The sequence below is a fragment of the Colias croceus genome, chromosome 23 (assembly GCF_905220415.1).
Source record: "Colias croceus chromosome 23, ilColCroc2.1".
Lineage (NCBI taxonomy): Eukaryota > Metazoa > Arthropoda > Insecta > Lepidoptera > Pieridae > Colias > Colias croceus.
Window position 1 is genome coordinate 3776175 of NC_059559.1, and position 27692 is coordinate 3803866.

The window sequence follows — 27692 nt, forward strand, 5'->3', positions numbered from 1 at the left end:
TCTCCAAATAAATCTCCAAATTCAGAGATTAGAATGTTTTGGCATCTACGAGCGCAAATGGGCTAGTAATATGAGTAGTATTTTCTCCAATTTAAGTTTGCTGCACACCAGAAACGCTGGGTTTAGGTGAATTAGTGTACGGCGCTCGTTCGGGAAGCCGGTTTCTTGATGCCGTCCCTGCGTCGCTGTCGCTAGGCGAATGCCTAGACAGTTTGTATGTGCTAAAATACATTTAACTTCGTCTTTGAAAGTAAAGTCTGTTGCGTATCTTTGTGTCAATCCTCGAATTTGTATTTGGCGATACAAAATGTGTCCCAGGTGATAGTGACAAACGTGTAATATGACATTTTCATAAATATTTTTCAAACTCTACATTGATGTCGAAGTCCTTTTCGAAGTCCAAAATACATATTTTAGGACTAAATGTCATATCATTCTCAGTTCCATACTCGCTAAGTAATTTGAACGTACAATCATATGAGTTTCTGTTTTTGTTTGTACACAAACAAAACGAAATAGGAAATGTTTTCATTCTATTTCCTGTCATTGCAATATTACCGTGTATGATCAAGTACCCAGAAGTCTGCGGCTGCTAAGAAGTGGGTCGGATTCATGATTGTGTTCATATTTTAAGTGTTCTTCTTTTACACAGTATAACGGTGACTACTAAATAATATAAATACAGTATTATTTTAACGTAAATATCGACGGTTGAAAGGTTAATTGATCTAAGCGATATTTAGTAAAACTTGCAGGACTTTGTCAAAAAAATTCATATTACAGACGTTGGTCTTCAAATATAAGTGTGCGCCACTGCCGGCAGGTAGAGAATGAGAACGCAGAGGTGTGGTGGTTCAGGTCTTTACTAATCAAAGCTGTGGATTAGCGGGTATGCTTAACAAAACACACTGTCTCTAAGATACTAATTCCGATAAAACAAAAAGGTTTAATTTTACTTTCTTTCATAGAAATCAACATAAAACAGATTCATTTATCTTAATTAAACTTTTCGTAATGCATTCTCATTCTCGCAACCAGACCTTGAATTTCTTTCTTGCATTTGTTACAACCCAACATCCAGTTTTGTTGGTAATGTTTTTTTTCTGTGAAATGTTCCCAAATACTATTTCTTTGGCGAAGCATTTTGATTAATAATTACAACAGCTAATTGGTCACGGTGCGTGCGTGCATTGTAGCAAGAAGTAAACAAAACTGAACAGTGAATAAATAAATGATTGTTGGAATGAAAGTTGCTGCGCGGGGAATCCCCTTTTGTTTGACATTCAGTTTCTTCAATAAGAGCCAGCGCGCACGAGCAACTTAAAGTGCGCGCACGTAGCGACGCAACTCCCCATACAATTGATGGGAGAGACAAAATAGTTGCGGAGACAAAAGTTGCTCTTGTGCGCTAGCCCCTAGTTATTATACTTTATTATCACTTTATAAATAAAACAACAAATTGTCATTAGTTAAAATGGTTTATTCAAATTCAATATTCAACAAGGACGCACCTACTGAAATCAATATCATTAGTCTTAAAAAAGAACATTTCAGTCAGGTTAAATAATAATCTTTGTCAAAGTTAACATTATTTATCAAATACTAAAAGAAAAATCGACACTTTTTATAAGAAAAGAAACAAACAATGTTTTTTTTTCCATTATGATTACTATCTATAACGAAAAAAAAAACATTCTATTTAAATGTTGACTATTACAAATAACTTTATGATTCTATCTCATTTTCTAGTTTGTCTTGGATCAATTAATTCAGGTAAAATACAATCACAATAAAATCTTGTTAATTTTGCTTCTATTTCGTCATGCCAGAATTTATCATATCTGCTATGAATGAGGCCGTGCATTTCTATTGAATATTTAAATCCTCCAACAAGAATAATTGATTCCATTCCAGTTGAAGGACCTGAATATTTTTTTAAACGCTTATTGAAATGATGATTCGAATTTACATGCGTTGGCATTGTGCCCTTGACGCAAACAATTTAAACATAATTTTAAGCCTTTAGACTGGTTGCATAACTTGACCGACCATCAGTGCGTACGTCAGTCGCGCTTGTATGTATGGAAATTCATAAAACCGTTCATAGCTAGACCGACCATACGCACGCGTATTGTCATGCGCATTAGTGTCATCTTCATACATTTTGTTGATGCGTATCGTCAGGACCGACGGTACGCACTGACGGTCGGTCTGCAACCAGCCTTAGCTTTTTGCCTTCTGTGTTCTAATGAAAGTGACTTGAATTTCTGACAACGGTATATTGGATGATTGTGCTTGCATAACGGATACACATATTGTGGTTTATTATTCGTAGTAGGAGGAGATAAAGAATTGACAACTAATTATTTCTGACGATTATGTGTGACGTCGCTGTGCCGGCGTTTAGCGCTGGCTTCCTCCATTGTTTCTAGCAAATCAGACCGGTTTTTAAGAAATGTAAAGAGATTCTCAAGCGTAGGTAAGTCTTTCAATGTGTTGCGGTACGTTTCTCATTCCCGACTTGTAACTGCATCTAATTTATTCGACAAAATGTGGATGATAAGTGCATCCCAGTGTTCAGAAGGTAAGCAAAGGGGGCGCAGGACTTAAAATTTTTTTTATGGAGTTGGTATCATTAACACCTATTTGTTATTGTTTTATCGTAATAAATACCCTGAAATAAGCATGTTTTGTTGGGGCAACTTTTCTCTAAACTTGATAATTACCAAGATACATGACGGATTGTAAAATGTAATTTTTTTCAATGATGGAATATACGCTAAAATAAGCATTGCATTATCATAAGACTTGCCACAGAACCGAAGCTGTCAACCCCGATTCCACGTGGTCTTGTCTGCCCTACCCCTAGAGTGTATGTAAAAAGCCGGAGGCACGGAGGGAGAGCTTACTCCGCTCGCTCCGCTCTGAGAGGGTACTCCGCACGGCTCCCGAGCTTTGTCACGGCGGGTGAGGGCTGCACTTGCCGTAGAGCCGGAGCTAAAGCAGTGTCTGACACAATATAAAAAAGACATGAGGAGATAGGGAAAGTAACTAGGTTAGGTTAGGTTTTATACATTTTGTTGGCATTTGTTACCCAGTTTATAGGTGGGTTTATTTTCGGCGTACATCCGACTGGCGCATTCAGGACATTTTGGCACGTCTTCGGGTATTAGCAGCCATTTTTTGGCTGCGTAAATTGCTGCCTCCTCAGTGTTGATTGCTGACGCGAAATTCCATAATGAGAAATTCCGCGCCAGAATCAACTTTAGAGGGTCCATGATGACTCACAAAAAAGTCAATCAAATGTCAACAAAATTGACAAAAAACCCCGACAAAGAAACTACTAAAAACAATTTAAAATACCAAATAGAACCCAAAACCAACAACGAACAAAGACCAATATTACAAAATATTAAACCCCATAAAATTAATAATTACAAACGTCAACCAAAACAAACCTAAAACCCCGACAAAAAAACTACCAAAAATATTTAAACCCCCGAATTGAACCCAAAACCAAAAGAAAATTTACCAAAACTACGAAATTATTAAAACTAAACACAAAACCAAGAAGAACGAACATCAAAAAAAGCGCTAATATCAAAGTTCCGAAGAAAGTAATATTAAAAAATCATTGATATTCAAGCGCTTACATCACCTCGGTTCGGGTTTAGCTGTTGGGCATTAAAGCGCGCGGGCACACCGCGCGATCGGGCACTGTAGTGTGCGGACGTGTTCTGCGCTCCGATTTCTTCGAAAATTTTACAAAATTTCCTAAATATTTTATGATTCCTATACAATTTTCACTTTGGATCAAAAATCGATCGATCGAATCGATCGGCCGATGAGCACTCGCGAGCCTGTGTGTGTGTAATAAATAATTTTGCACACAAGGCGTCAACAGGTAACGTAGGTCTTCTTTTTTATATTCTGCTTGGGCACAGATACAACAGTATTTGTTCTTTACCCCAAGGTAAATAATTTTTCCCGTACGTTTACCTACAATAGTCGCTGCTCCTGAGAGTGCATAATAATTCTTTTTATATGTTTTCTTACACCAACAACCGTCTACTATAACGTCTATAGTTGGTATTCCATTTGCATCTACTCGACCTTCCGATATGGCCAACTGTCTTTCTTCTTTAGCAGCATCGTTCATTGTTTCAGCTGAAATACCTTCCCACATGTCAGCGATCCTTTCATGGCATTTTTGATATGTTGTCTCACCCATCAAAGGCAAGATTAAAGTAGCAGAAAATTCTTGCAGTTGCGAATGCCAATCCAATTGCAATCCACAATTATTAATATTCATATCACTCCCTTCATCACTAGACAAGGAAAAATTTTCAGTACAAAGCTTGCATTGTAGAGTGAATATAGAATGCAATCCGACTTGCTTTTCAGAAATTATATCCACACATTTTAGATTACAGTCGAAAGGACCATGAGTAGGTATGTCTTGAAGTTTTTCTTAGACTTTTATCAAGTTGATGATTCTCCGTCCTTCGAAGGCAGGTGGGCTTTCAGGTTGTTCTATAATAATTTCAACTTGATATGATGATTCAATTTTAACCTGAAATCAAAATGTTTTTAAGTAACAAACTGACTAAGAATCAAGGAGATAGCCTAGACTATTATGGCATGCACATGTTTTCTTTCTAAGAATTACAAAAGACCCTAAACTCGACACGTGTTCACTTTTCGATGACCCAATGACCATAATATTATGCCTATTCAATTTTTTACAATACAGCTGAGTTAGTCGTTGTACAGATACAATTCTCCGAAAACCTTATTAGTCTTACTGTGGCCGCTAAATGATGTTGTAATAAGAAATATCGATGTTGAAATAATGATGTTGTAATAAGAAATATCGTAAAAAGCAATGTTTTTGATAAGACAGTCATGAAGCGACTACTCACCTGTGCAGATGTCAAAAATTCAAAATTTTTGGAATTCGTTTCAACTGCATACTTGAATTTTGTGTAAAAATGTTTTCATCCCCCGATCTGAAACAATAGGACACAAATACATTAGAATGCATTTAAATAAAACAAAATTAACGAATATTTATTGTTTTATACATCAATAAATAATTTAGAAACATATAAGTCACCAGGTTACTTAGATTGGTCACTTGTCTGACTGCCAACAGGATAAGAATAAGAAGACTTATTGAAAAGTAGACATCACATGATGTAACGCAGTTTCTGCTTTTCTGAATCTAAAAATTCTATCGCGAATGAAGAGTCAGAATCGCTATCACTGTCATCATCTCTGACTCTTATTATGATCTCTTCCATTTCTGCAGTTATTCCGTCTCGTTTTCAGTACTGCTCTTCTATATGAATAACATGGTCTGTATTTTTTTTTTCTAGACCTCTGGTGTTATACTTTTAAAAGATTCTTCTAATAATATTGCCATACCTTTTTTTACCTTTAAACTTTTACTGGCAACTTTGCGTTTCGCCAAACTCCATACTAATTCTATAGGATTTAAGGCGGATTTATACGTGACGGGTAAATACTTCGGATGGGACGTGAGCGGGACGGGCAAGTGATTGCCTCGTTCAAAACGGGAACGTGGTGCAAACGCATACGCACCGTGGCATTGATTCAATAGCACGGTGCTAGTGTTGTGAACAACGAAAGATGGATTTTTCAATTCAAGAATTGGCTTTAATTGCTATTGCTCCAGATGACGAAGAAGCTACGACCATCAAGAAAAAAAAGGAGATTTTTGTAATCTACATTCTGCAAATAAAGAAATTTTTATTTGAATTTAAACTGTTTTTGATTTATAAGCTTAAGATCAGGGAGTGATCACTTCCCTGTAGGTGAGAACTCACGCACACAGAGACAATTTATGATAGTTGATCTAGTTTAAGTGTGGCCGCTATTTGTAAAAATGAGTGCATGGTAGATTTAAAAAATATTGTGACTGTTAAAATTCTCTCTAATATGACTCAAATTTACATTAAAAAAAAACACACACACATTTATTTGTATAAAAACAATAATTTACGTTTTTCCTTTTGTACAATAAAATATTTAGTAGACATTTAAGATTATTAGCAGAATTTCCTAGTTCTTACTGGCAACATCGTTATTTTATCCGATGTGACATTTGTTTTGAATAAAAACAGTTGTGAGATAGTTTTACCGGGTTTATGTTTTGCTCGGTTTCTCTCAATTTCTTCATCTTGCAATCCTCAAGCAGCAGCAATACGTCGAGTCGAGCATTTGCGTCTCCTCCGTATTTCTTCTTTGGGTGATTCAAGGCTCATGTATCACCATACGGTATTGTGTTGTGAACTTGTGAGTGACTAGTTTTGTGCCAGTTTTACTGAGACAATTAGTGAGAAATAGACTCCTATAGTTTTTAAGTACCTAATCTGTGTGTTATTTACTTCGTTCACCATGTCTCATGTGTACCGGAGGTTAGTAAAAGTTCTTATTATTTTGGGAGTAAATATCATTAGGTCTTTCAATAGAGGCTCATGTGATGTAATTTTTCAGATGCTCCAAGTGTGGTGCTAATCAGGTATCAAACCCTGAGTTGAGGATGCACAGGTTCCCGACTCTTGGAAAAAATAAAGAAAATGTTTACCAGTAAGTTCATAAAACTACATAATGTTTTAATTTGGATAAAGATTATTTAAAATAATGCTTTATTAATTGACATTAGCAATTTTTTTTCAGATTGATGTCATGGGCAATGTTTTGTTACCCAGACAAAGACTGGTTTGACTTGCAAGCTCTAGCCGATTTGCAAAAATCTTGTAAGGTAATTTGCAGTAAGCATTTTGCAGATTCTGCTTACACAACACCAGCAAAAATACGCCTTCATAAATCTGCCACTCCATCCATAGATGAAAATGTAGAAAATCTTCATTCACCAAGAGCTGGACCGTCTCATAGTAATATCTGTAATGTTCTAAGGGTAAGTATTCCTTATTTGAAAACTTTGTTTACCATGTTTGATATAAATAATTACTCTGACTCATTACTAATAAATGATTACAGAGTGCAGAACAATTATTAAAGTGTTAACTAAAATATTTGCATTTTGCTTCCGCAGACTCAGTCCCATACGGTTATGTCAGTCACTGAGGAACCAACTGCTGAGATTAAAACTGAGTCAGCAACTTCAGGGTTTTTTGCGGTAAGTGGTATAATATGGAATAAACATAATATAAGTTCAAACATTATACAAACATTTTTTTTTGCAACTTAAAAGTTAAATACTTAACCAAAAATATTGTTTTTTGCTTCCGCAGGCCCGATCCCAAACAGTTACTGAGGAATTAAGTGCGAATATAAAAACTGAATCAGTACCTTCAGTATCTTCTTTGGTAAGTGATATATGAAGTAGCCATATTATGTGAGTACTTATGGCAGTATAAAAACCGTCATAACTTATTTAAATAAATATTTTTTTGTAGCCCCAATCCCAAATGATTGCCGAAGAACCAGCTAAAGAGATCAAATCAGAACCCTCAGTATCATTTTTGGTAAGTAAAATAACCATTACTGAGTAACCTACCTTGCCTAATAATTATAAATAAATAACCTTATTGAATGTAAATTCATTTTCTTTCAGAAAAAAGAATCTTCGCAGAACAAAGGGAAGCTGTCAGCTTCTGAGAATAAAGTTTACAACAAATGTAAATACTTAATGAAGCAAGTTAACAAGCTCAAAACTGCTTTAAAACAGAAGAAAGGGAGTGATGTTTTGCAAGTTCTGCATGATAATGAAAATGTCCAAAAACTGTTTGGACACAAAATCAGCCCATCAATGGCATTAATGCTCCAGGGCGATCTTCAAAATGGGCAAAGAAAGCACCAAGCAAGACGGTGGAACCAAAAGCAAAAGTTTTTGGCTTTGGAGCTCTATAAAAAATCTCCTCGGACATATAAACTTATAAGCAGACTATTTTGCTTGCCAAGTCCATCAACATTAAGAAGGCTTTTGGGGAATTTTGCATTAAAAGCAGGAATCAATAAAATGTTATTTGAAAACATTAAAAAGTTTTCAAAGAAAAACCCAGAAAGTAATGTGTGTTTTTTAACATTTGATGAAATGTCTATCATGAAAAATATATCTTACAATTCAAAATCAGATGAAATTGATGGGTATCAGGACCACGGACTTCAAGGGAAATCTAAAGTTTTTGCTTCCCATGCTTTGGTGTTTATGCTGGTATGGATAAGACGAAGATGGAAGCAACCTGTTGCATTTTATTTGTCTGGTGATAATGTCACTGCAGACAGATTAACTGTCCTTATTAAGGAGGTATGTGTTATATTACATAAATTTGTATTATTCCAGAATTATGTTATAAATAGAATTAAAAACATGCACGGCTCAGTGTGACTGGAGCCTTTGCTCCAGATTTTAAAGATACAAGTAAAGTTTAATGTCTTTACATTAAACTTTACTTGTATCTTTTAATCTCTCTGGACTGGATTAATTGAAAGAATAACAAAATATGATAGGATTAACCATAAAATTCGAACAGTATATACAAAAGTGAAAGTGATTTCTTCCAGACAACCTAAACAATGTGTTTAAAACTAATTGCAGGTTCTTCACGAATGTCTCAAAACAGGAATCAATGTTTGTGCAACAGTTTGCGACATGGATGGAGTCAATGTCAGAGCACTGGAGAACTTGGGTTCCACTGTAGAAAATCCTTTCTTCATATTTGAAGGAGAAGAAATAATTACTTTGCCAGACCCTCCGCATCTCCTAAAGTGCTTCAGAAACTTATTTATGTCATATAATGTGAAATTACCCATCCCTGTCCAATCTACAACTACAGGAAATGCAATAGGAACAGGTAATACCTACTATTTAATGCCTGGTCTAACTTGAACGCTAAATCTAGTCTAAATAAACGATTTATCTATCAACTATCTATCAATTAATCTATCTTAATATTAATGTTAAAAAAAATTAACGCTTTTTTATATTTCAGGTATTGCGTCTTGGAAGCACATTGAGCAGTTCTTTGAACTCGACAATTGCAACCCACATTTTGTTTTCGCCCCAAAACTCTCACAACGTCACATCCAACCCAATGGAAAGGAGAAAATGAGGGTTAAATTGGCCACCCAGATTTTTAGTCACTCCGTGGCAATGGGAATTTATTCAAAGGCATCTACTAGTAAGTAAACCAAAAATAAAATTCTTACTTAACAAAAAACAAACACTTGAGAAATGTTAAGACCGCCTTCAAACTAGTGTTTGTCCAGCGTAGCCCTATGCCAGCCCATGTGATTAGAAATGCTGTTGCCTAGTTAAAATATATTTTTGCTTAAAACTTGTATTATTTGATTGTTTTAGATGAGCTGCCAGCAGGAGCTGTTGCTACAGCAACTTTTCTTGAGCATTTCAATAATTTATTCGATTTGCTCAATGCAGATGCACCCGACAGGCAGGAAGGAAAGCCTTATAAAACAAATTTGACAGCAAAGAGTCCACATAAAGATTTTTTTAAGAAATCTGTAAAATTTATAAATGAATTAGAATTTATTGGGTGTAGAAGAAAACCACCATCCCAAGGGGGCTGGCTGAAATTATTGAATGGATATGAGCGTCTGTGGGATAACTTATTGAAAAAGCACCAAATAAAAAGCATCGCCACAAGGAGAATAAATCAAGATCCCTTGGAAAATTGCTTTGGCTGCATTAGAGCCAACTGTGGCTCAAATGACAATCCCACAGTCGCTCAGTTCATTGCCGGCTTGAAAACAGGCATTATTACCAATTTAAGAAACATTATAAAAAACAACAGAAATTGTGAGGATGATAATGGCGAATTAGTGGAGAATTTTCAGTATCTGTTCTGTAAGAATAAACTCAATCCAAAAAAAAATGATGATCCAATGCCCGAGTCTGGCCCCAATGTCTCTGAGCATGACATAATTTCTGTGTCTGATGATGAAATAGAGAGCTCAGCGGAAACACAAGCATGTGCATATGTCTGTGGTTTTATCTTTAAAAAATATATAAAAGATTGTGATAACTGCAAGAAGGCTATGCTTGCCGATAAGCCCACAGAAGTTCACCTATTTACGCAATATAAGGAATATGTGGACGGCAAACATAGCCTTCATTATGCTAACAATAATTTCATTGCGTGTGTGGAAAATTCCGCTAAGCTAGTTAAAAAATATTTAAAAGAAAATTCGCACTCAGACCATTTAAAAGAAAATTGTATAAAACTCATTAGAGAGGAAATAAATTTCAATTTTTTAAATGCATGCCCAGAACATAAGTTAGCCAATAAAAATATGATCGAGCAATCAGTGGCTATAATATTAATACGGAGATTTTGTTTATTAGAGAACAGAAAATTCTCCATTGAATCTGCCAAGAAAAAGCTGGCAAAAAAAATAAAAATATTGAAAAATTCTTAATCATTGTTTTATTTTATTGAAGCAGTCTGGCAAAGGTTCATTCATTTTGTTTCGAGCAAGATAGTGCAGTTTGGCCTAAGTAATAACATTTTATTCTTCAATACTTCGTAATTTAATGCACTTGATGTTGCTCGAAATAAAATGAATGAATCATTAAAACTTGAATTTATTGGAACCCTATGGCCCGTATAGCAGATTTTTAAATTTCCCGCTAAAAACAGAATGGTAGAATTTCTAAATTCCCGCCAAAAATTTAGATTGCGACTGTAGCGCAGTCTATCCCTACTTCGCAGAAACTAAAATTGACAGATAACGTAGGGGTACATTTTTTTGTTCGCAGTGGCGCTTCTTCTCTTTTTAGAGTATAAGTATTCTTTGCTTAAGATGTTTCATTTTTATATTTTTGGTAATAATGCCGCCATAAAATAAAAAAATATTATGCACTAAAATTATTTTGGCATTTTAAAACATAAAATACGTTATTCAGAACACGATGAAGTGTCACAGGAATCATCATAGGTGAAAAGTTAGGAATACCACAATATATTCGTTAAAATAACACTTACCGTTTTCACTGAATGATAATTCCAAAGCAACTTTACGCCATAAATAATTTTTATATTTTGTGTCTAAATATTGTGGGTTCGCTAAATTAAACAAAGCTGGATATGAGCGTACACATTCGACCAGTTTTTCATCGTCCCGGCCCGTCAATGTTCCCGTGACATATACGTTTTTGGATACATTTTGTATGCAACGATGTTTCCAAAACTTCCCGTCACGTCCCGTCCGGATAAAATCCCGTCACGTATGCAGCGGTCTTTAGATCGCAATGGTACGGCGGTAGTCTCAGCACTTCATGTCCATGCTGCTTCAAAAGTTCATCAACTTGGTAAACCTTTTTTTGCTAGGTTTACTATAATAATAAAAAAAAAAAAAAAACTTGGTAAACCGGTTCTTGTTTAGGTATGCTCTTTTGCTAAAACTAATAATTCTTTGCTTGATAGATAATCTTCATATGAAATACCATTTGAAGAGAGCCATGCTTGGATTTCAGCTTTTCTAGTAGGTATTAGTTGTTGGTCCCTTGTTAATTTGGACACAGTGATAACTAGCATTATCCATAACAATAACACTGGGCTCACTTATATTAAGGATTAGTTTTTCAGATATCCATTTATTAAAATTTTGGGAGTTCATACCGTTATGATATTGCATGCATTTTTAGATTATGTGCTGAACACCAAAAGAGCATTTGGCACTAAACCTTTTTCGAAGCCAGCATGACCAATAATATATCTCTTACCCGAAGAGATTTAGTGACAGCACCACATGTGGATGGAACATAAGTTTCGTGAAGATAAATATTTTTTTTGCCTTCTCTACGTTTAGTAGCCCACAAGAACCGATGCCTCCATGCTGCTATGTCATATCTTTCATAATTCATAATTCTTTATTTGCGATAAACAATAAGCATGGTATCTTTAGCTGTTACATTTTCACTTATAGTACCTATTAATTATAGTATTAATTATGGTTCTTCTATAGGTTGAGGCGCAGAGGTTCCCACTTGTTGATTAAAACCGCCGTTTTCCACGTAGTCGCCGTCCGCAACAGTACCTGTACAACATGTTTAGCCATTTTCCAAAAAACAGCATGCAAATTTTTTTTTTATGTCAATGTTAATTACAAAATTATTACATACAGGGTAACTAAACCCTATTCAATGACCAGCCAAAATTTAAAATTAAGATCTAGATACTAAACCAAAGGTACATTTGAAATATTATTGTGGAATAAAAATAAATCAATAATAGCATTCATTTGAAAATGTCCTAAATATTTCCTAAATCGTAAACACGCGATAAGTTCAACGACTTCGCTCATGCTAGCTGGCGAGAATCAATGCACTTGTGTGCGTGCGCGCATCGCCAAATTTATGTGTGTGCTAACTTCTACCTATCTAGGTTGTTGAACTGAATTGTGCTTTTGTAATGTCCACACGTTCGCTTTTTAGTGGCGGACAGGAATGAAATCTAATTGAAAAAAAAAAAAGTTTTTTTTTCATTAGATCGAAAATTTTATCGATTCTGAACTATTTCTGAAAATTTGAAAACTAACCCTGTATATAATATAAATTATCAACCATAATTTTATTTCTGATCATCAAAAAATTCTTATATCTAATCTTATTTTTATTGAGATAAAGTTTTTTTCAAAGAAATCAACATTCACGTACTTAAAAATTATTTAATTTTTTTAATTGGAAATTAACTAAAATCTAATAACATCAATCTGGTAAGGTTTATATTTAACAACTAACGTATATCATATCATACGATATCATACGGTTAGTTTAGGCATAATTCAGTCTTAACTAACTTTAAACAATTTTAATTATTAAAATAAGGTCAACACCTTATTTTAATAATTATTGACAATCCTTGCGGAGCAGAACACTGCAGGCAAATTGGCTTAATGCATGCACAGCAGTGGTATCTAGTTTGTCTCTTCAGCTTACTTGGGCATATGCTGCATAACTTTTTTCCTGATGGTCCTGGAGCTTGATCCACGGGCGGACGAGGAGGTAAATCTTTACCCAAAACTCTTGTGATTGTTAGACGGAATTCTCTTGGTAATCTATCGTTGTATACGCGCTCTTTCAAGCTGGGAAGAATTAACTCTCTCGCAAAATATAATAAGAAATCGCCTCTTCTTAATTTTGCACCTGGACATGTTTGATATAAGACAAAGGAATTAATTCGAGCAAGATCTAAAATCCGGTAAAATATTGACATGGGCCAACGACGTGTTTTACGAGTGGATGAATAAATTGAGCACTTTTTGTCAATCTCATCGACTCCACCTTTGGTGTGATTATAATCTACAATCATTTTATTATTATTTATAATAAAATCATTGTAATTACATTCAAAAAAAAAAAAAAAACTACCGCCTTGCCCGTGCACGCCGGTACATAGAATGTACTTTAGGGATACTAGCCAACAAGTGGCGAATTTTTAATCGTCCTCTTGATGTACACAGAGAATTTGCTTTTGCAATCATAAAAGCATGTTGCGTCCTTCACGACTACGTACGGAAGCGGAACCTTGTATATTCCTCCGACTATTGAAAAAATACTTCCCTGCCAGCCGTCAAGAGGAAATAGAACATCTACTCAAAACAGAGATCTATTTGCTGACTACTTCGTGGGTGAAGGACAACTCCCGTGGCAAAATCGAGTAGCTTTGAGAACACAATAAAATAAACATTACTTACCGAGTTCGTTTTTTTTTTCAGTTTTCGTTAAGTTTTCATTTCCAAATATTTCAATTATTTCTTCCCACATTATCCTTTTTATATCTCGGTTGGCATAGTCTTCACAGGACATGTCCCACAACGCCCTCCTCGTCTCGATTTCTGTTATAAATATTTCCGTGTCGAAAGACATCGCGATAATTACAAATCACGCTGTAGCTCTACAACACGTGCGGCCGCCACGTCTAGTGCGCGCACTAGACGTGGCGGCCGCACTGGTGATTTTATTACAATACTATAGATCTCAGTTGCCGCAAACGCGCCGCTCCGATCTCGCTGGCCGCTGCGGCTGAGTGTGGCCGCTGGTCGCGTGCGACCAGGTGCGCGTGCTCTGTGGCGATTTCATACTAAGGTATCTATCTCGATGGCCGCCGCGACCTGGCCGCTGCGGCCAAGCCGCTAGTGCGCTATTGCTCTTAGAGTTGAATTCAATTTATTCAGCTTCTGAGTCCAATAAAGAGCAGTAGGATCTATATTTGGCAATGACACTGTTGGAGACACATGTTGTTGCGATGATTGCGACAGATAATTTCGTGAAGTTTTTTCGAGAAGTTCGTTCTGTCTTGTTACTTGTCCCTTCTTCTTAAGTTTTTTGATGGTGGAGCAGGTTCACCCATAGAAAAAAATGAAGGCTCACTATGTTCTTCTTCATTTTCGGATTTATCAGTGTCATTAACATTGTTATTTTAATCTATATTTAGTTTTAATTCCATAGGTGTACTAGCCTCTTTACAAATTGAATCGTGATTTCAGAAAGGGCATTAGTCCATTTTTTGAGGAATCTATGATTTGTTCTATGAAATGTTCCTCAAAGGTGTTTGTTTAAATTATGTAGAAAGTATATATAGTAGTAAAGTATATATTTAACATATACATATATAATATGTTAAATTTAACTAATAATATAATATAATAATTATTCAATGTATTGTTCTTGGTCTAAAGTACATACATTATTTTTATAATCAATATTTACTCTCATTCCCAAGCATTGTTTTACATTTCCAAGATCTTTAATTTTAAATTAAGTATTAAAAACTGAAATTAAACTATTTGGTTCTACTTTACTGTTTGAGTATACAAAAAAAATCATCCACATAAAGAGCAACAATAACTTTTACTTTATACTGGAATTAAGTTAACACATGGCTCTATATGACTTCCCTTAAAGCCTTAATCTGTCAAACATTGATCAACTTTACCATACCATGACCTTGACGACTGCTTTAAGCCATAGATGGCTTTATTTAATTTCACAATTGTTTTTTTAATTATTACTATCTAAATTAACTTGTGGATGAGCCATATAAATATATTTTAAAATACCATTAAAAAAAGTAGTTTTAACATCCGAATGAGAAACTTTTAAATCTAATTGTACAGAAAGTGCAAATAACAATCTTATAGTCAATACCCGGTTTTTGGGTGATGCCCTATGCTACCTGCAGCCTCCAATTGAATTCACCTCCATAGGTCCACACACTCTGCATGAATGATGTTAAGTACTTCACTACTTCTGCTACCAACATGGTTAAACGGTAATCGTGACTGCTTCCCTTGGTAACACACAATGCACGAACATTTATCAACAACAGCTTTGTCATTGAAGTCAATGCCCACAACTGCTCCATTTTTCACTGTTCAAGTGGCCCATTTTTCTATGCCATAATTCACTATTTCCACAGACTTCAGTCATTGAGAGCCAACATCTGTGTTTATTTTCAAACATAAGTTTATAAACACCATCGATTAACCTCGACTCTCCAATTATTTGATTTTTACTATTGTTAATATAGCAATGTTTTTTTTTGAAGTCTACTCTGTCTCCATTTTCAATTAATGTATGATTTTAAGATTTGTAACAGCTCGGCCTTCGTTGGCTTGAATTTAATTTAAACAAAAATAAAATGTTAATGGAAAATGGATAACCTAAGAATAATGTAAATCCGAGATCCTTAAAACAGGAAGAAAAACAGCTGCTATATCTTGCGAGCAAGTCCATCACCATTTGTTTTTCTAATTCGCTAAGGTTATCCCCTATAACAGGCTCAGATATATCATTTCTGTCAGTGAAATTAACGTTATTACATATTACAATCATTACTCATTATCATACTGCGTATCAGGAACTGTTCACGTTCTAGAATTGAACCCTTAGTTCTAGGATTTAAGATAAGAAGACAGGATAATCCATCTTTTAATTCATATTCTCCCGGAAACAAATAGAATTCAGAACCATTTTGTCCCCGTATACCCCGTATACGTTCAGGTTTTGCTAATACTGCGACAGTTTGTATTGCTTCAGGGTTAATAATTTTACTCCCTACATAACAAGTGTATTTTATCGTTTTGGGTCTTACAAATCTCCAACTAATCTACGGTTTTAGTGATTTTAATACCCGGCCGTTCTGAAAATGAAAGCCTAGAATCACTGGATTGTTACCCTTAAATGCATGATCTTTTTTTATAAAAATGAAAAAAATACATTACATTTGAGATAATGTGTAGATTCATGAAAAAATCCGTATAAATATTTTAATATATTTTTTATTAAAAAAAGTTATGTTTCAAAAATGAAACACTATGCATTAGGGATCTAAAATATAGTAAGTTTCAAAGTATAATATTTTCGGTGTGTTTATGTCGTATATACACATCAATTATTGTGAAATAAGGAAAAACAGTTAGGAGATTTTTTTTTGCATTTGGTGCATTTTATAAAGCTCAAAAGTTTACATCCAGGAAATTGACAACGTCTTCTTGAATCTGTTCTTACAAGCTCGTGGCCAACTCTATCAAGTCGAACGTCTTTGGTAGGCATAGAAGGTAAGTTAGCTGTCCTTTTCTTTTTACAAATAGCTTCTTCCAGACTTGAGCTTGGTCTTCCTCTCTTACTCTCTCTCTGTGTGTTCCATATTTTGTCTCCGGCGGTTCAGCTCCAACATAAGTGGACAGAAGAATAACTGGTTTGTTGTCTTTCCAGCTAACCGCAGCTACTTCTGTCACTTCGTAATTGGACACATTTTCCTCGTACTGACCTCTAGGTACGGATTGTTTCATTACCTCAGATTTTGTTGGTAATTTTCAATTCTTGCCTAACCTATTTCCTTGCACTGTTCCTAGGCAATAAATTCCTTGCTGTGCAAAATAGTGCATCAGGGGCAAGTTTGTGTAATAATTATCGAAATAGATTATGTGGTTCCGATTTCTCGGCACCCCACGTGTAAGTCTAATAACTGTATCTGAAACAACACCAAGCTCTGGTTCTGCTGGGAGACGCTCGTGTGTCATTTTACCAGAGTAAATTTCAAACTGGTAAGCAAAGCCTTGCAAGCAGCACATAACGAATAACTTGAAGCCCCATTTATGTGGCTTATTTGGTAAATATTGTTTTAAAAAATACCCTATTTTCGTGGCACACATTTGCTCGTCCACTGATAACCTCTGCTCTTATGGAAATTGGAAACGAACCAAATCTGTTATTTAGATCGATTATTGGTCTTAGTTTATGGAGCCCATCATGGTTGATATGGCTTGTAGGCAAATGTTTGTCATTGTCATTGAAATGAATGAAACTTCTTATCTTTTCAAATCTGTTAAGTGACATGGTTTCAGAAATAGGGGCAAATCCAAATTTTGTTGACCAATATGATCGTATATTGGGATATCGAAAAACGGACATAAATGTGAGTATTCCTAAATACTGACGCAATTCTGTGGTCGTAATTGATTCCGGTCGAGCTGGATTTTTTTGTACGCTGTACCTATTATATATATCTTGCACTATGTGTTCAAAAATTTGATCGGTAAAAAAGTACCTAGGAAAAAAATTGATACGGTGTCTCTAGGCTTGTTACTTCGGAAAGATAAGCAGTATTGCCGTCAAACAATATTTTATTCTCGTTAAACTGAAAGCTTTGCTTTTTCCAAATAAGTTGTCGGTTGCTGATAGGTGTACTCGCCGGAATGTGCTGGTTTGGTCCAGAAACAGTTGATTGATTGTCATTACTGGTACTTTTGTTATTCGAATTAGGAGAATCTGAGTTATTTACGTCATCCGTCGGCTCATCTTCTAGCACCTGCAGCAGATCTCTCGACGGATAGAAGTCTAAGTCGTCTCCATCGGACTCGCCTTCATCCTCCGATAATTCACCAGCTTCCAATCTTCGAAGTATATCCTCTATATCATCGTCCTTGCAATTTCTAGCAGCCATCTCTGTAAAAAACATATAAAGCCATGCATAAACACCCATCCGCCACCAAATTACCGCTAAGACTATAAGGCAATTTATTTTGTCGTGAGACATTTAATTTTGTCGTGAGACATTTTATTATATACAATATATTTATAGACAATTTATTTTTGTGACACATGAATTTTGAGACGAAAACTATCGAATTTATGCAAAATGAGAAAATAAACCAGAAAAAGCAAAAATTAGAACTACTTACCAATACAATACACTTTTTCTTATAGAGTAAACTTCACTCTATTTTTTATTGTTTTTCAAAAGTTGTAAGTATGTACCAGTCGCGCCAAAGTCGTACGTTGGTTATAAAATGATAGTTTTGTTCGTGCGTATTTTGAATACCGTTATTTTAAAAATGTGTTGGTAAGCGCATAACTCGAGAACGGCTGAACCGATTTCGATAATTCTTTTTTTATTATATTCCTTGAAGTACGAGGAGGGTTCTTATGTAGAGAAAACGTAAACATGTACCACGGGCGAAGCCGGGGCGGACCGCTAGTAACTAATATTTCTATATCTTTTTCAGTAACTCCTAAACCTCAATATTAACTAACGACCTACCGATAGGCTGGTATGGTATATTGCCTAGGCCTTTTAAAAAAGGTAAATCATTTGTGGTCCAAACAAACCCTTGGATTTTGAGTTTGTATTTCTTTGTGAATTCATGCACAGCGTATTGAACAACATCAATTATGTTTCCAAAGTTTTGCAAAAACGTGATATCGTTTTGGATGAAGCGAGTAAGGCTTTGGACGAAACAACGGATAAATTGAAAAAGTATAGAAATGACTTCGAGTCCTTCAAATCCAGGACCGAAACCGAGAGAAAATACGATATCGATCCTACCTTTCCAGAAAAGCGACGAAGAAAAACTAAAAAAGCATTTCGATGAATTGGCTTCTGATCACCGATTCGAAAACCAGGAAGAAGTCTTTATAGTAACTATTTTCAACAATGTACTCGAAATAATAATCAATCAGTTAGATGCGCGTTTTATTGGTATGAGTGCAGTTTGTAAATCGTTCGACTTCCTGATGCCAAAAAACTTGCTTAGCTGGAATGAAACGATTTTACTCGAGAAATGTGATCAGTTTCAGAAGAAATATTGCGATATAATTGGACCTAATTTCTCGCTCCAATTTCTTAATGTATATCATCTGATTCTCCCTCACTTGATGGAGACGTGGTCTATTCGCCAACTTTACAAAGAAATTATAACAAAATTTGGCGTGCTCGAATGTGACCTTACGGAAGTGTATACAGCGATGCTACTGTTTCATACAATTCCTGTTACTTCCGCGGCAGCAGAAAGATCTTTCAGTAAACTGAAGATTATAAAAAAATATTTAAGAAACAGCATTCGACAAGATCGCCTCCGACATTTATCGTTAATTGCAATAGAAAATGAGGCGGTATCAAACTTGGATTTGAGTGAAATTATAGACGAATTCGCAAAAATTAAAGCGCGCAAGAGATTGTGAATTGGGCGGGGAATTCTGTTAAAAATCGTTTTTTCCATTAATTAATCTCATCTGTTTAATAAATATTCTATATTGTCATGTGCGTCGTTGTTTATTTATTCCCTTTTTTATATCTATTAAACACATGGAGATTCTAATAGAGACGTCGTATGGATTTAGCCTACTAGGAATAAGTTCACTTACTGTTTTCTATTCTAATTCTTATCAATAATTTTTGATGGCAACTTTATTTAACATTAACATTTATGTTTAACTTTACCTTTGTCTGCACATGTTTTGCGGTTAGTAGTGTTTTTTCTAATGACTTGCTTGAGAAAATCTTTAGTTATAGAAATGTTTTCAATGGGTTTAGTTTTTCGGGCAGCTAAAATAACTTGTTTCCAGAATTCAGGTACATAATTGTTTTTGAAATACCGCTTCTGTTTTTGCACAAGACCAAAATCTTGACATGTAGGAATGTGCAATGTGCACAAACTAAAAATTTATGATCAATCTTAAAAATTATGGGGTAAGGCCGCTTTTACACTCTAGTAACTAGTTAATGAAGTAATTTGTTATACAAAAACATTTTACCTGGTGCCATCAATTATGTGCATGGAAAACTATGGATAGGCCATTTATGCCATTAATCTAAAAATTCAGTTCCTCTTTCAAGGTCAGCCACTCCAAATAAAACCTCACCATTATTTGAGTATTTAAAATACAGTTTAAAAAGAATGCATTTTACAAAACATTAACCATTGCATCTTTAGCCATTCAACGACAGTGTTTTTTTTCTAATGACTTGCTTGAGAAAAAAAGTATCTAGTCATAGAAATTATATCAAAGGGTTTAGTTTTTTAACTAAAATAACTTGTATTAAATATAAATTTATAAAGAATAGAAAAAATTCGATCACGAGATGTTAAATCATCTCAATAGATGGCGCGCGGTGTGTCCCTTAAGACACATAAAACTGAAAGGATAGAATAAATTCGATTACTCGGGCGGGTCACGAGTGGCTGAGTTGGTTAGGCATCCGCCCCGGAATGGCGCGAAGGATGCGGGTTCGAGTCCCGCCTCGTGATCGAATTTTTTCTATTCTTTATAAATTTATATTTAATATTTATAAAGCATTTGAATGCCATAAAAACCAAAAAATATAAATTCAAGAAAAGGTCGTGTTCCATCGTTACAATATTGTATTCACTGAAAAGTGCTTCATATTGGTTGAGATGGTTGTTAAATCATCTCAATAGATGGCGCGCGGTGTGTCCCTTAAGACACATAAAACTGAAAGGATAGAATAAATTCGATTACTCGGGCGGGTCACGAGTGGCTGAGTTGGTTAGGCATCCGCCCCGGAATGGCGCGAAGGATGCGGGTTCGAGTCCCGCCTCGTGATCGAATTTTTTCTATTCTTTATAAATTTATATTTAATATTTATAAAGCATTTGAATGCCATAAAAACCAAAAAATATAAATTCTAAAATAACTTGTTTCTAGACTTCAGGTACATAAATGTTTTTAAAATACCGCAATCTTGGTCACATGACATGTAGGAATGTCCACAAACTAAAAATTTAAGATCAATCTTAAAAATTAAGGGGTTAGGCCACTTTTACACTCTAGTAACTATTTAATGAAGTAATTTGTTATACAAAAACATTTTACCTTGTGCCATCAATTATGTGCATGGAAAACTATGGATAGGCACTATAGAAATATGAAGTTCGAATTTGTTTATGCATATAACTTAGAATTAAGCAAAATGTTGGTAAGGCTAATTCTGCACTGACGGCCTTATTAACATCTTGTTATTTTTGTTCATAGATGGCTTCTAATTTTGTCATCACCTGCTTGGCAGTCTCGCAGTTTTTTATTAGAGATATTTGAAACAAATTCATGGACGATGTCTGAATAAACATGGCCATGCCATCATCTATGTCCCACTGCACTTGCGAACTGGTTTCTGCAGGTCTTGTCATTTCTATATTCAATCCTTTTGCTCATAATGCACACTTTACTTGAAATTTCTTCCATCAAACTTCTCAATTTTCATTGAGTTCGCAACCTCCATTTTAGGTAAGTTTTTACACCGGTTGTATTCTTGCTCTTAACTCGATTTTGTTTTGAAATCCTTCCTCAATATCCGCATCGCTTTGCATATCATGAATGGCAACATTTTTCAGATAAGAGATAACCTGACGTCGTATGTCAAAGCCAAACTCACAATTTGTGATTTTTCTTCGAAAGTACTTGCTAACGAATTTTTGAAAGTTTTTTGAAAAAAAAATCTGTAAAACAATTAGTCCCAACTAGAATAAAAAATAAATATGAAAGCGATATAAGCAAACTTTAAGCACTGCAATGTGTTAACTATTTTCGAAATAGTAGAAGTACATCTTTTATCATCAATTTTTTAATTAAACATTTACTAATATTTTCAAAAACCTATTTCTATTGAAGAAAGATTACTCTTGACATTGCGGTGAGTACATAGAAATGAAACTACATAATATTGTATTACTGAAAATATGTATTTTAATTATTATGAAATTATGACTGACATGAATTAACCAGAAGTGAAGTAACCCATCATTGAAGATTCTGTGTTTGATGGGGTATTCAGTTTTGATATTTCGTTGATGAGCATTTCCTGAACCTGAGTCCGAAATAATAATTTATTCAGAGATGGTGGCTTTTTCATATACGGTATTTTAGACTTGAACCAGTTCAAGTCGTCATAGTCTTAATTAAATCTTTCTTCATTAGGTCTATCTTTTCTCGTTCGAGTGTTATTAAGATTTCTTCAATACTTTTTGCTGCACCTTCTTGTACCTTTTGGTTAGCCAACGTTCCAATAGCTCGCGATGGGGTATGTGCCGGTCCAGGTGTCGAGGTATCATATAGTATCTGTGCCTAAATAGAATTTTGTGGAGTTACAGCATCAGTCGTAGGGCCATCAATTGTTGCCAAATTGATATCATCTGTATTGAACTGCGATTCCTCGGTTTGTGTATTGTATTACGATTGCTCAGAAAGAATAGACACCATTGTATTATCATCGATAATGTCGCTTTCATCTAATATTTTATTTTGTATATTACATTGATTCAAAATGTGGCCAATCGCCTTGATATTGACCATATTGATCTGCATCCGAACCCGATCTTGGCTTTTCTAATTATTTAAGCTCTCTGTTATAGGAATCTCTTAAATTCTTCCACTTCTTTTTTACATCATCAGCTGAAATTAAAACAATATTATTATTTACAGATATTTGGTTACTGGAACACCATATAGAAAGTTCATCCAATTTCCGTATATCAAAAACTGCCATTTCAAACATAGTGAAAGAAGTGTGTACTGCCATTTGGAAGACTTTATAAATAAAACATATGCCTTTACCTACAACTGAAATGTGGAAAAGTATAGCAAAAGATTTCTGGGAGAAATGGCAATTTCCTAATTGCATTGGTAGCCTTGACGGCAAACACATACGTATTAAGAAAAAAAATACTGGTTCTATGTACTACAATATATATACAAGGGATTTTTCTTTATAATTTGACATTTTGCTGTATAATTTGGCGTTACGTCCAGTCATTTGAGGAGAGGCTGGTTGCAGAGCTTGACCGACCGTCAGTGCGTACCGTCGGTCCTGACGATACGCATCAACAATTGTATCTAGCGCTTCCCTATCATACAATAAAAAACAAAATATATATATTCAGGGTGTAATCGTTAAGTTTGCACAGGTGATTATTCCGTAACTATTGCAGGTATCAAAAAACTTTAAACTGATATCGATATGATACTTTACCTAATGAGTAAAATAACAATAATAACTTTTTTAAATATAACGAGAAATATCTAAAAATGTAACTTTAAACCCTCCCATACATTTTATTTCCCGTAACGTATAATATATTACGTTCCCTCTGCTAGGACATGGCCTCCTATGAGGTTACAGGCCATCCATCACACACTGGCCAAGTGCGGGTTTAAAATGAATGTTGCATATCTTCACTTTTTCAAAACAGGATATTTTTAATTCTACATTTAGCTATTTAGCACGTTCCGCTAGATTGGACGGAAACCTGTAAAGAGAAATATGTATGTTATTTGCAAAATATAAAAAAAATGTCATTTAGATACAGATAACATAAAATTTGTGCTGTTGTCTTGTGCTTCTATTTCAGTAGGTATCATTTTGTCCCCACTATAATAAAAGTACCTGACAGTCGATTTTTTAATGCACGTCAATAGGGGACAAATTTACAATCACACTGGCTACCCTAGGGGTAAACAGGGCTTACTTGCGGTCATTCTAACAGTTTTTTATTTATTCTCCAGCCCCACGCTTGATGCGACAGCACGACGACCGATGAAAATTTGTGATTAATTTGGATGTGTGCCGTAATACCAAAAACGAAGAATGAAAACTTGATGCTTTTGCAATTTTTTTTTGCATATTATTGTGTAACTTAACAATGTAAGCCATGTTTCGAATTACATTTTATTAATAACTAGCTTTCCGCCTGCGGCTTCGCCCGCGTTTTCAAAGAAAAACCCGCATAGTTCCCGTTCCCGTGGGATTTCCGGGATAAAACCTAGCCTATGTTACTCGTGGATAATGTAGCTTTCGAATGGTGAAAGAATTTTTAAAATCGGTCCAGTAGTTTATGAGCCTATTCGTTACAATCAAACAAACAAACAAAGTTTTCCTCTTTATAATATTAGTGTAGATATTGCCGTTTTTAATACAGAATTGATGAGTAGAAAACATATCATTTATACTTTAAAAATGTGAGAAATACAAATCGTTTACAATTCGTTGTATTTAAGTATTTTGCAATAAAAATCATTTGGGAACCTAGATAAATACTGTCTAATTCCGAATAACAGCACAATAAAGTGGAAATAATATGCTCAAACTGAAAATGATTTTGGTATTACGTTTGTATGGAAAAATTGTCGTCCGCCGGCCTCTTAAGAAATATGGCACTTGAGATTAATAATACAATCTTAAGCAAAATAATAGTTGGTTAATTATCACATTTCACAAATATCAATGGGTTTACTGAATTTGTAATATGTTTGGCCCCTTTTGATATAAGTCGAGGGTTTCTCGAGAATTTTGACGATGTCTCTATAGTATATAAAAGACACGTCGGTTTTATCCAGCCGAAAGATTTTAGAGTATTTGACATTTCTAAGAAATGTTACAAATGTTTCGACATCTTCATCGAGGTTTCTTACAATACACGCATATTTGTAAATTTTCCCTTTGGTGGCGTGCACGTTTACAATAAAAAAATCTCCATTAGATACCATGCAATTTTCTTTATTCAGTCCAGAGCAAGACTGATGTGGGAGATCATCATCAGAAATGTTAGATGTACCGTAAACAACATCATAAATTTTTTTTGTCACGTGGCTGAGTTAAATCTATTAACTTTACCTCTTTTAAAGGAGTTATCAAAGAACTTTTGAAGTTACTTAAACGTGTATCATCATCATCAGAACAAACAAGGGTTTCATTGTTTGTTTCAGCAGAGACGGGGATCACGACTGGACGATACATTTTAGGTTGCAGACATGAACAAAAACCTCTATTACAGAAGCAACTTAAATTTCTGTAGCAAGAGGAAGAAGTTTACAAAAATAAAATTAAAAAGAAGACATCACACAGGAGTATTTTTTGGGTGCATAATTTTTGGAGAAATAGAAGTATTCATGGTGAATTTCATACGTTGTCTTTTGACCACATTGTCAACTATCCAGAAAAGTTTTATGATTATTACAAAATGGACTACCAAAAGTTTCAAAACTTATTAAATGTGTTGCGGCCATATATAGAAAAACAAAAAAAACTAATTACAGGCCCACTATCTCGATTGAAGAGCGGTTATCTCTCTGTCTTAGGTAAGTAATGCTACTAATGTACTAGGTACTTAAGGCGGTTCTCACACTGACTCCGCATCTCCGCGCGTTGCGTGAATTTGTATGAGCGCGCGCCGCATGCGGGTGCGGCGGCAGTGTGCCATACCTTGCGCGATTTCCATACAAACGGTCGTGCTTACATACAACGATAGCTCCCGCAACTCACGCAACCCGGAGCGGGACGCGTGGTAGTTTGAGAATCGCCTAAGAGCTTGTACTCTTTTGCTTTCGCTTTTTTACAAATAAATAGAGAAGGTCTCTAATCTGTTTTACATCTGATAATGAACTTATCTAATTTTGTGCATATTTAGACAGTGCTTACAACAATGCATCATTAATTCCTTCTGTCCGTCTGACGTGTTTTATAGCCTTGCTTGATTCAACATTGTACAGACGCATGAGTCTGTGATTCGAGTCGGCGTGTCGAGTCGACAGTTCGAGTGTATGAGTCAAGTCAGTTAGTCGGAGAACCTTTTAAGTTGCTACAGAAACGTAAAAAGCAAGTTTAAAAAGCAACACTCTGAAGCAAAGATGTTGATAAAAGGTGAGTACATAGGCCCTGTTTATTTAATTTCATAAAATCAATATTGTGTAAGTAATTATTGTTGAATAATATTTATTTATGGTATTTTCAATGTTCTAGATCCTATACACAGAGATGCTTTGGTGAGTGCTATAGAAGAAAATGGAAAAAATTGGGAAGAGGTAGCAGTGACAGTAAAGCAACCAATAGAGGTTTGTCAAAAAGGTTTTGATGAACTAGTTAAGGAATGCAAAAAAGAAGACAACAAGGCCAAAAAGGCTATATTGGGAACCGGTTTGTACCTACATTAAATTAGTTTTTAATATTGTACTTTTATTAATTTACTAGCTGTTTCCTGCGGCCCCGCCCGCATACCTAAGTGTAAAAAAGAGTATCCCATGAGTTATTCCATACTATATATATCTACCTCTTTGCATAATTTCATCAAAATCCGGTACTGTAAGCGTGAAAGTGTAACAAACATTCACACATCTATCCTCACAAACTTTCACATCTATATTATTGGTAGGATTTAATGTTTTATAACCTTTTATTTATATTTGACGACGCGGTTGGCGCAGTGGTAAAGTAACTGCCTACTGAGCCGACGGTCCCGGGTTCGATCCCCGGTCAGGGCAAATATTTGTGTGATGAACTCAATTATTTGTTCTTGGGTCTGGGTGTTATTATCTATATATGTATTTATTAAATATTATATTTATCGTCGCCTAGTACCCACAACACAAGCCTTAATTGAGCTTACTGTGGGACTAGGTCGATTTGTGTAATAATGTCCTATAATATTTATTTATTTATTATTTAGGTGGTGGCCCTCCTAATCCAGCATATAAAGATGATCCGTTAAACTCAATTAAAAAGTTAATAGAACCTCAAATTGATGGTCTCTTCACTATTTATGATAGTGATGCCTTACTGATGTCGCAGTATCAATTAAGTTTAGCAGAAGAAGAAAGAATTAAGCCAATAGAAGAAAATATTATTGAGTTTACATCGGGTAAGATGATGAGCTGATCGATTACACACTATTTTAAATAGCGTATCTAAAGTATTTATATTTCTAAAATCATGTAATGTAGTATGTTATATCTTTGGGCTAATTTATGCTATAAGTTTTTACAACCATAACTGAAACTCATTGTCAACTGTCATATTACAGATATTGCTCCAGAGTCATTTGAAACTACACCAGATAAACCAACATCTTGCACTCCTGTACAATCAAGAGTGCAAATTCTGCGTAAGAAAAAAGAAGCTGCTCTCTCAAGTGAGTATCATGATTAGAGTACAATATTATTGTCTTAATGAAAAATTAAGTAAGCACTGTACTTGACTAGTTTTCTAGATATCACTTAACTATGCATTTAATTTTGCTGCCTTTTAAAACAAGTATTTTATGTTTATTTTGTCAGTATCTATTATCCATGTGCTCATAGATAATACTTGTTCCTATATATTTATCTACATATTATGCTACTTTCAGGTCACAGAGGAAACAAATCCAAGACATCAGTAAAAGACAGCTTTCAACAACTTTCTGAAGCCAAACTAGAGTTGGTAGAACTGCAGAAAAAATGCCTAGAAATCGAATTAAAACATAAAGAAAAATTCAGGAAATAGAACTGTTAGAGTTACTCAAACAGAATAAACACAAGGAAGATGTGAGAGAAAAGGAGCTTTTATTATTAGATCTTAAGATAAAACACTATGAGGCTTCAAAATAATCTCATTAAAAATATTACAAATCAA

General features: G+C 34.8%; 2 protein-coding genes across 3 annotated transcripts; both read left to right on the forward strand.

Annotated features, from left to right (window-relative positions):
- On the forward strand, nucleotides 1-27692 carry LOC123702526. 2 transcript variants are annotated; one of them, XM_045650303.1, is made up of 7 exons: nucleotides 1-889; nucleotides 25016-25384; nucleotides 25771-25946; nucleotides 26046-26219; nucleotides 26749-26940; nucleotides 27103-27210; nucleotides 27427-27692. In XM_045650303.1, exons 3-7 carry the CDS (start codon nucleotides 25934-25936, stop codon nucleotides 27561-27563), a joined length of 624 nt encoding a protein of 207 aa, XP_045506259.1. In that variant the 5' UTR covers nucleotides 1-889; nucleotides 25016-25384; nucleotides 25771-25933; the 3' UTR covers nucleotides 27564-27692. The 2 variants fall into 2 exon arrangements, with proteins under 2 accessions (XP_045506259.1, XP_045506258.1); XM_045650302.1 differs by lacking the exon at nucleotides 1-889 and adding an exon at nucleotides 23304-23951 and having other exon boundaries at nucleotides 25013-25384.
- On the forward strand, nucleotides 6039-10444 carry LOC123702562. The gene is made up of 10 exons (XM_045650339.1): nucleotides 6039-6440; nucleotides 6520-6612; nucleotides 6703-6943; nucleotides 7082-7165; nucleotides 7281-7355; nucleotides 7446-7514; nucleotides 7604-8296; nucleotides 8588-8843; nucleotides 8982-9170; nucleotides 9350-10444. Exons 1-10 carry the CDS (start codon nucleotides 6421-6423, stop codon nucleotides 10423-10425), a joined length of 2796 nt encoding a protein of 931 aa, XP_045506295.1. The 5' UTR covers nucleotides 6039-6420; the 3' UTR covers nucleotides 10426-10444.

What these genes read in the sequence shown, in the direction of transcription:
- LOC123702562 (XM_045650339.1), top strand. Translation starts at nt 6,421, where the DNA reads ATGTCTCATGTGTACCGGAG. An exon ending in ATATCTGTAATGTTCTAAGG is followed by an intron (nt 6,944 to 7,081) that starts GTAAGTATTCCT and finishes TTGCTTCCGCAG; the next exon opens with ACTCAGTCCCATACGGTTAT. An exon ending in CAACTTCAGGGTTTTTTGCG is followed by an intron (nt 7,166 to 7,280) that starts GTAAGTGGTATA and finishes TTGCTTCCGCAG; the next exon opens with GCCCGATCCCAAACAGTTAC.
- LOC123702526 (XM_045650303.1), top strand. An exon ending in AAAGGCTATATTGGGAACCG is followed by an intron (nt 26,220 to 26,748) that starts GTTTGTACCTAC and finishes TTTATTATTTAG; the next exon opens with GTGGTGGCCCTCCTAATCCA. An exon ending in TATTATTGAGTTTACATCGG is followed by an intron (nt 26,941 to 27,102) that starts GTAAGATGATGA and finishes GTCATATTACAG; the next exon opens with ATATTGCTCCAGAGTCATTT.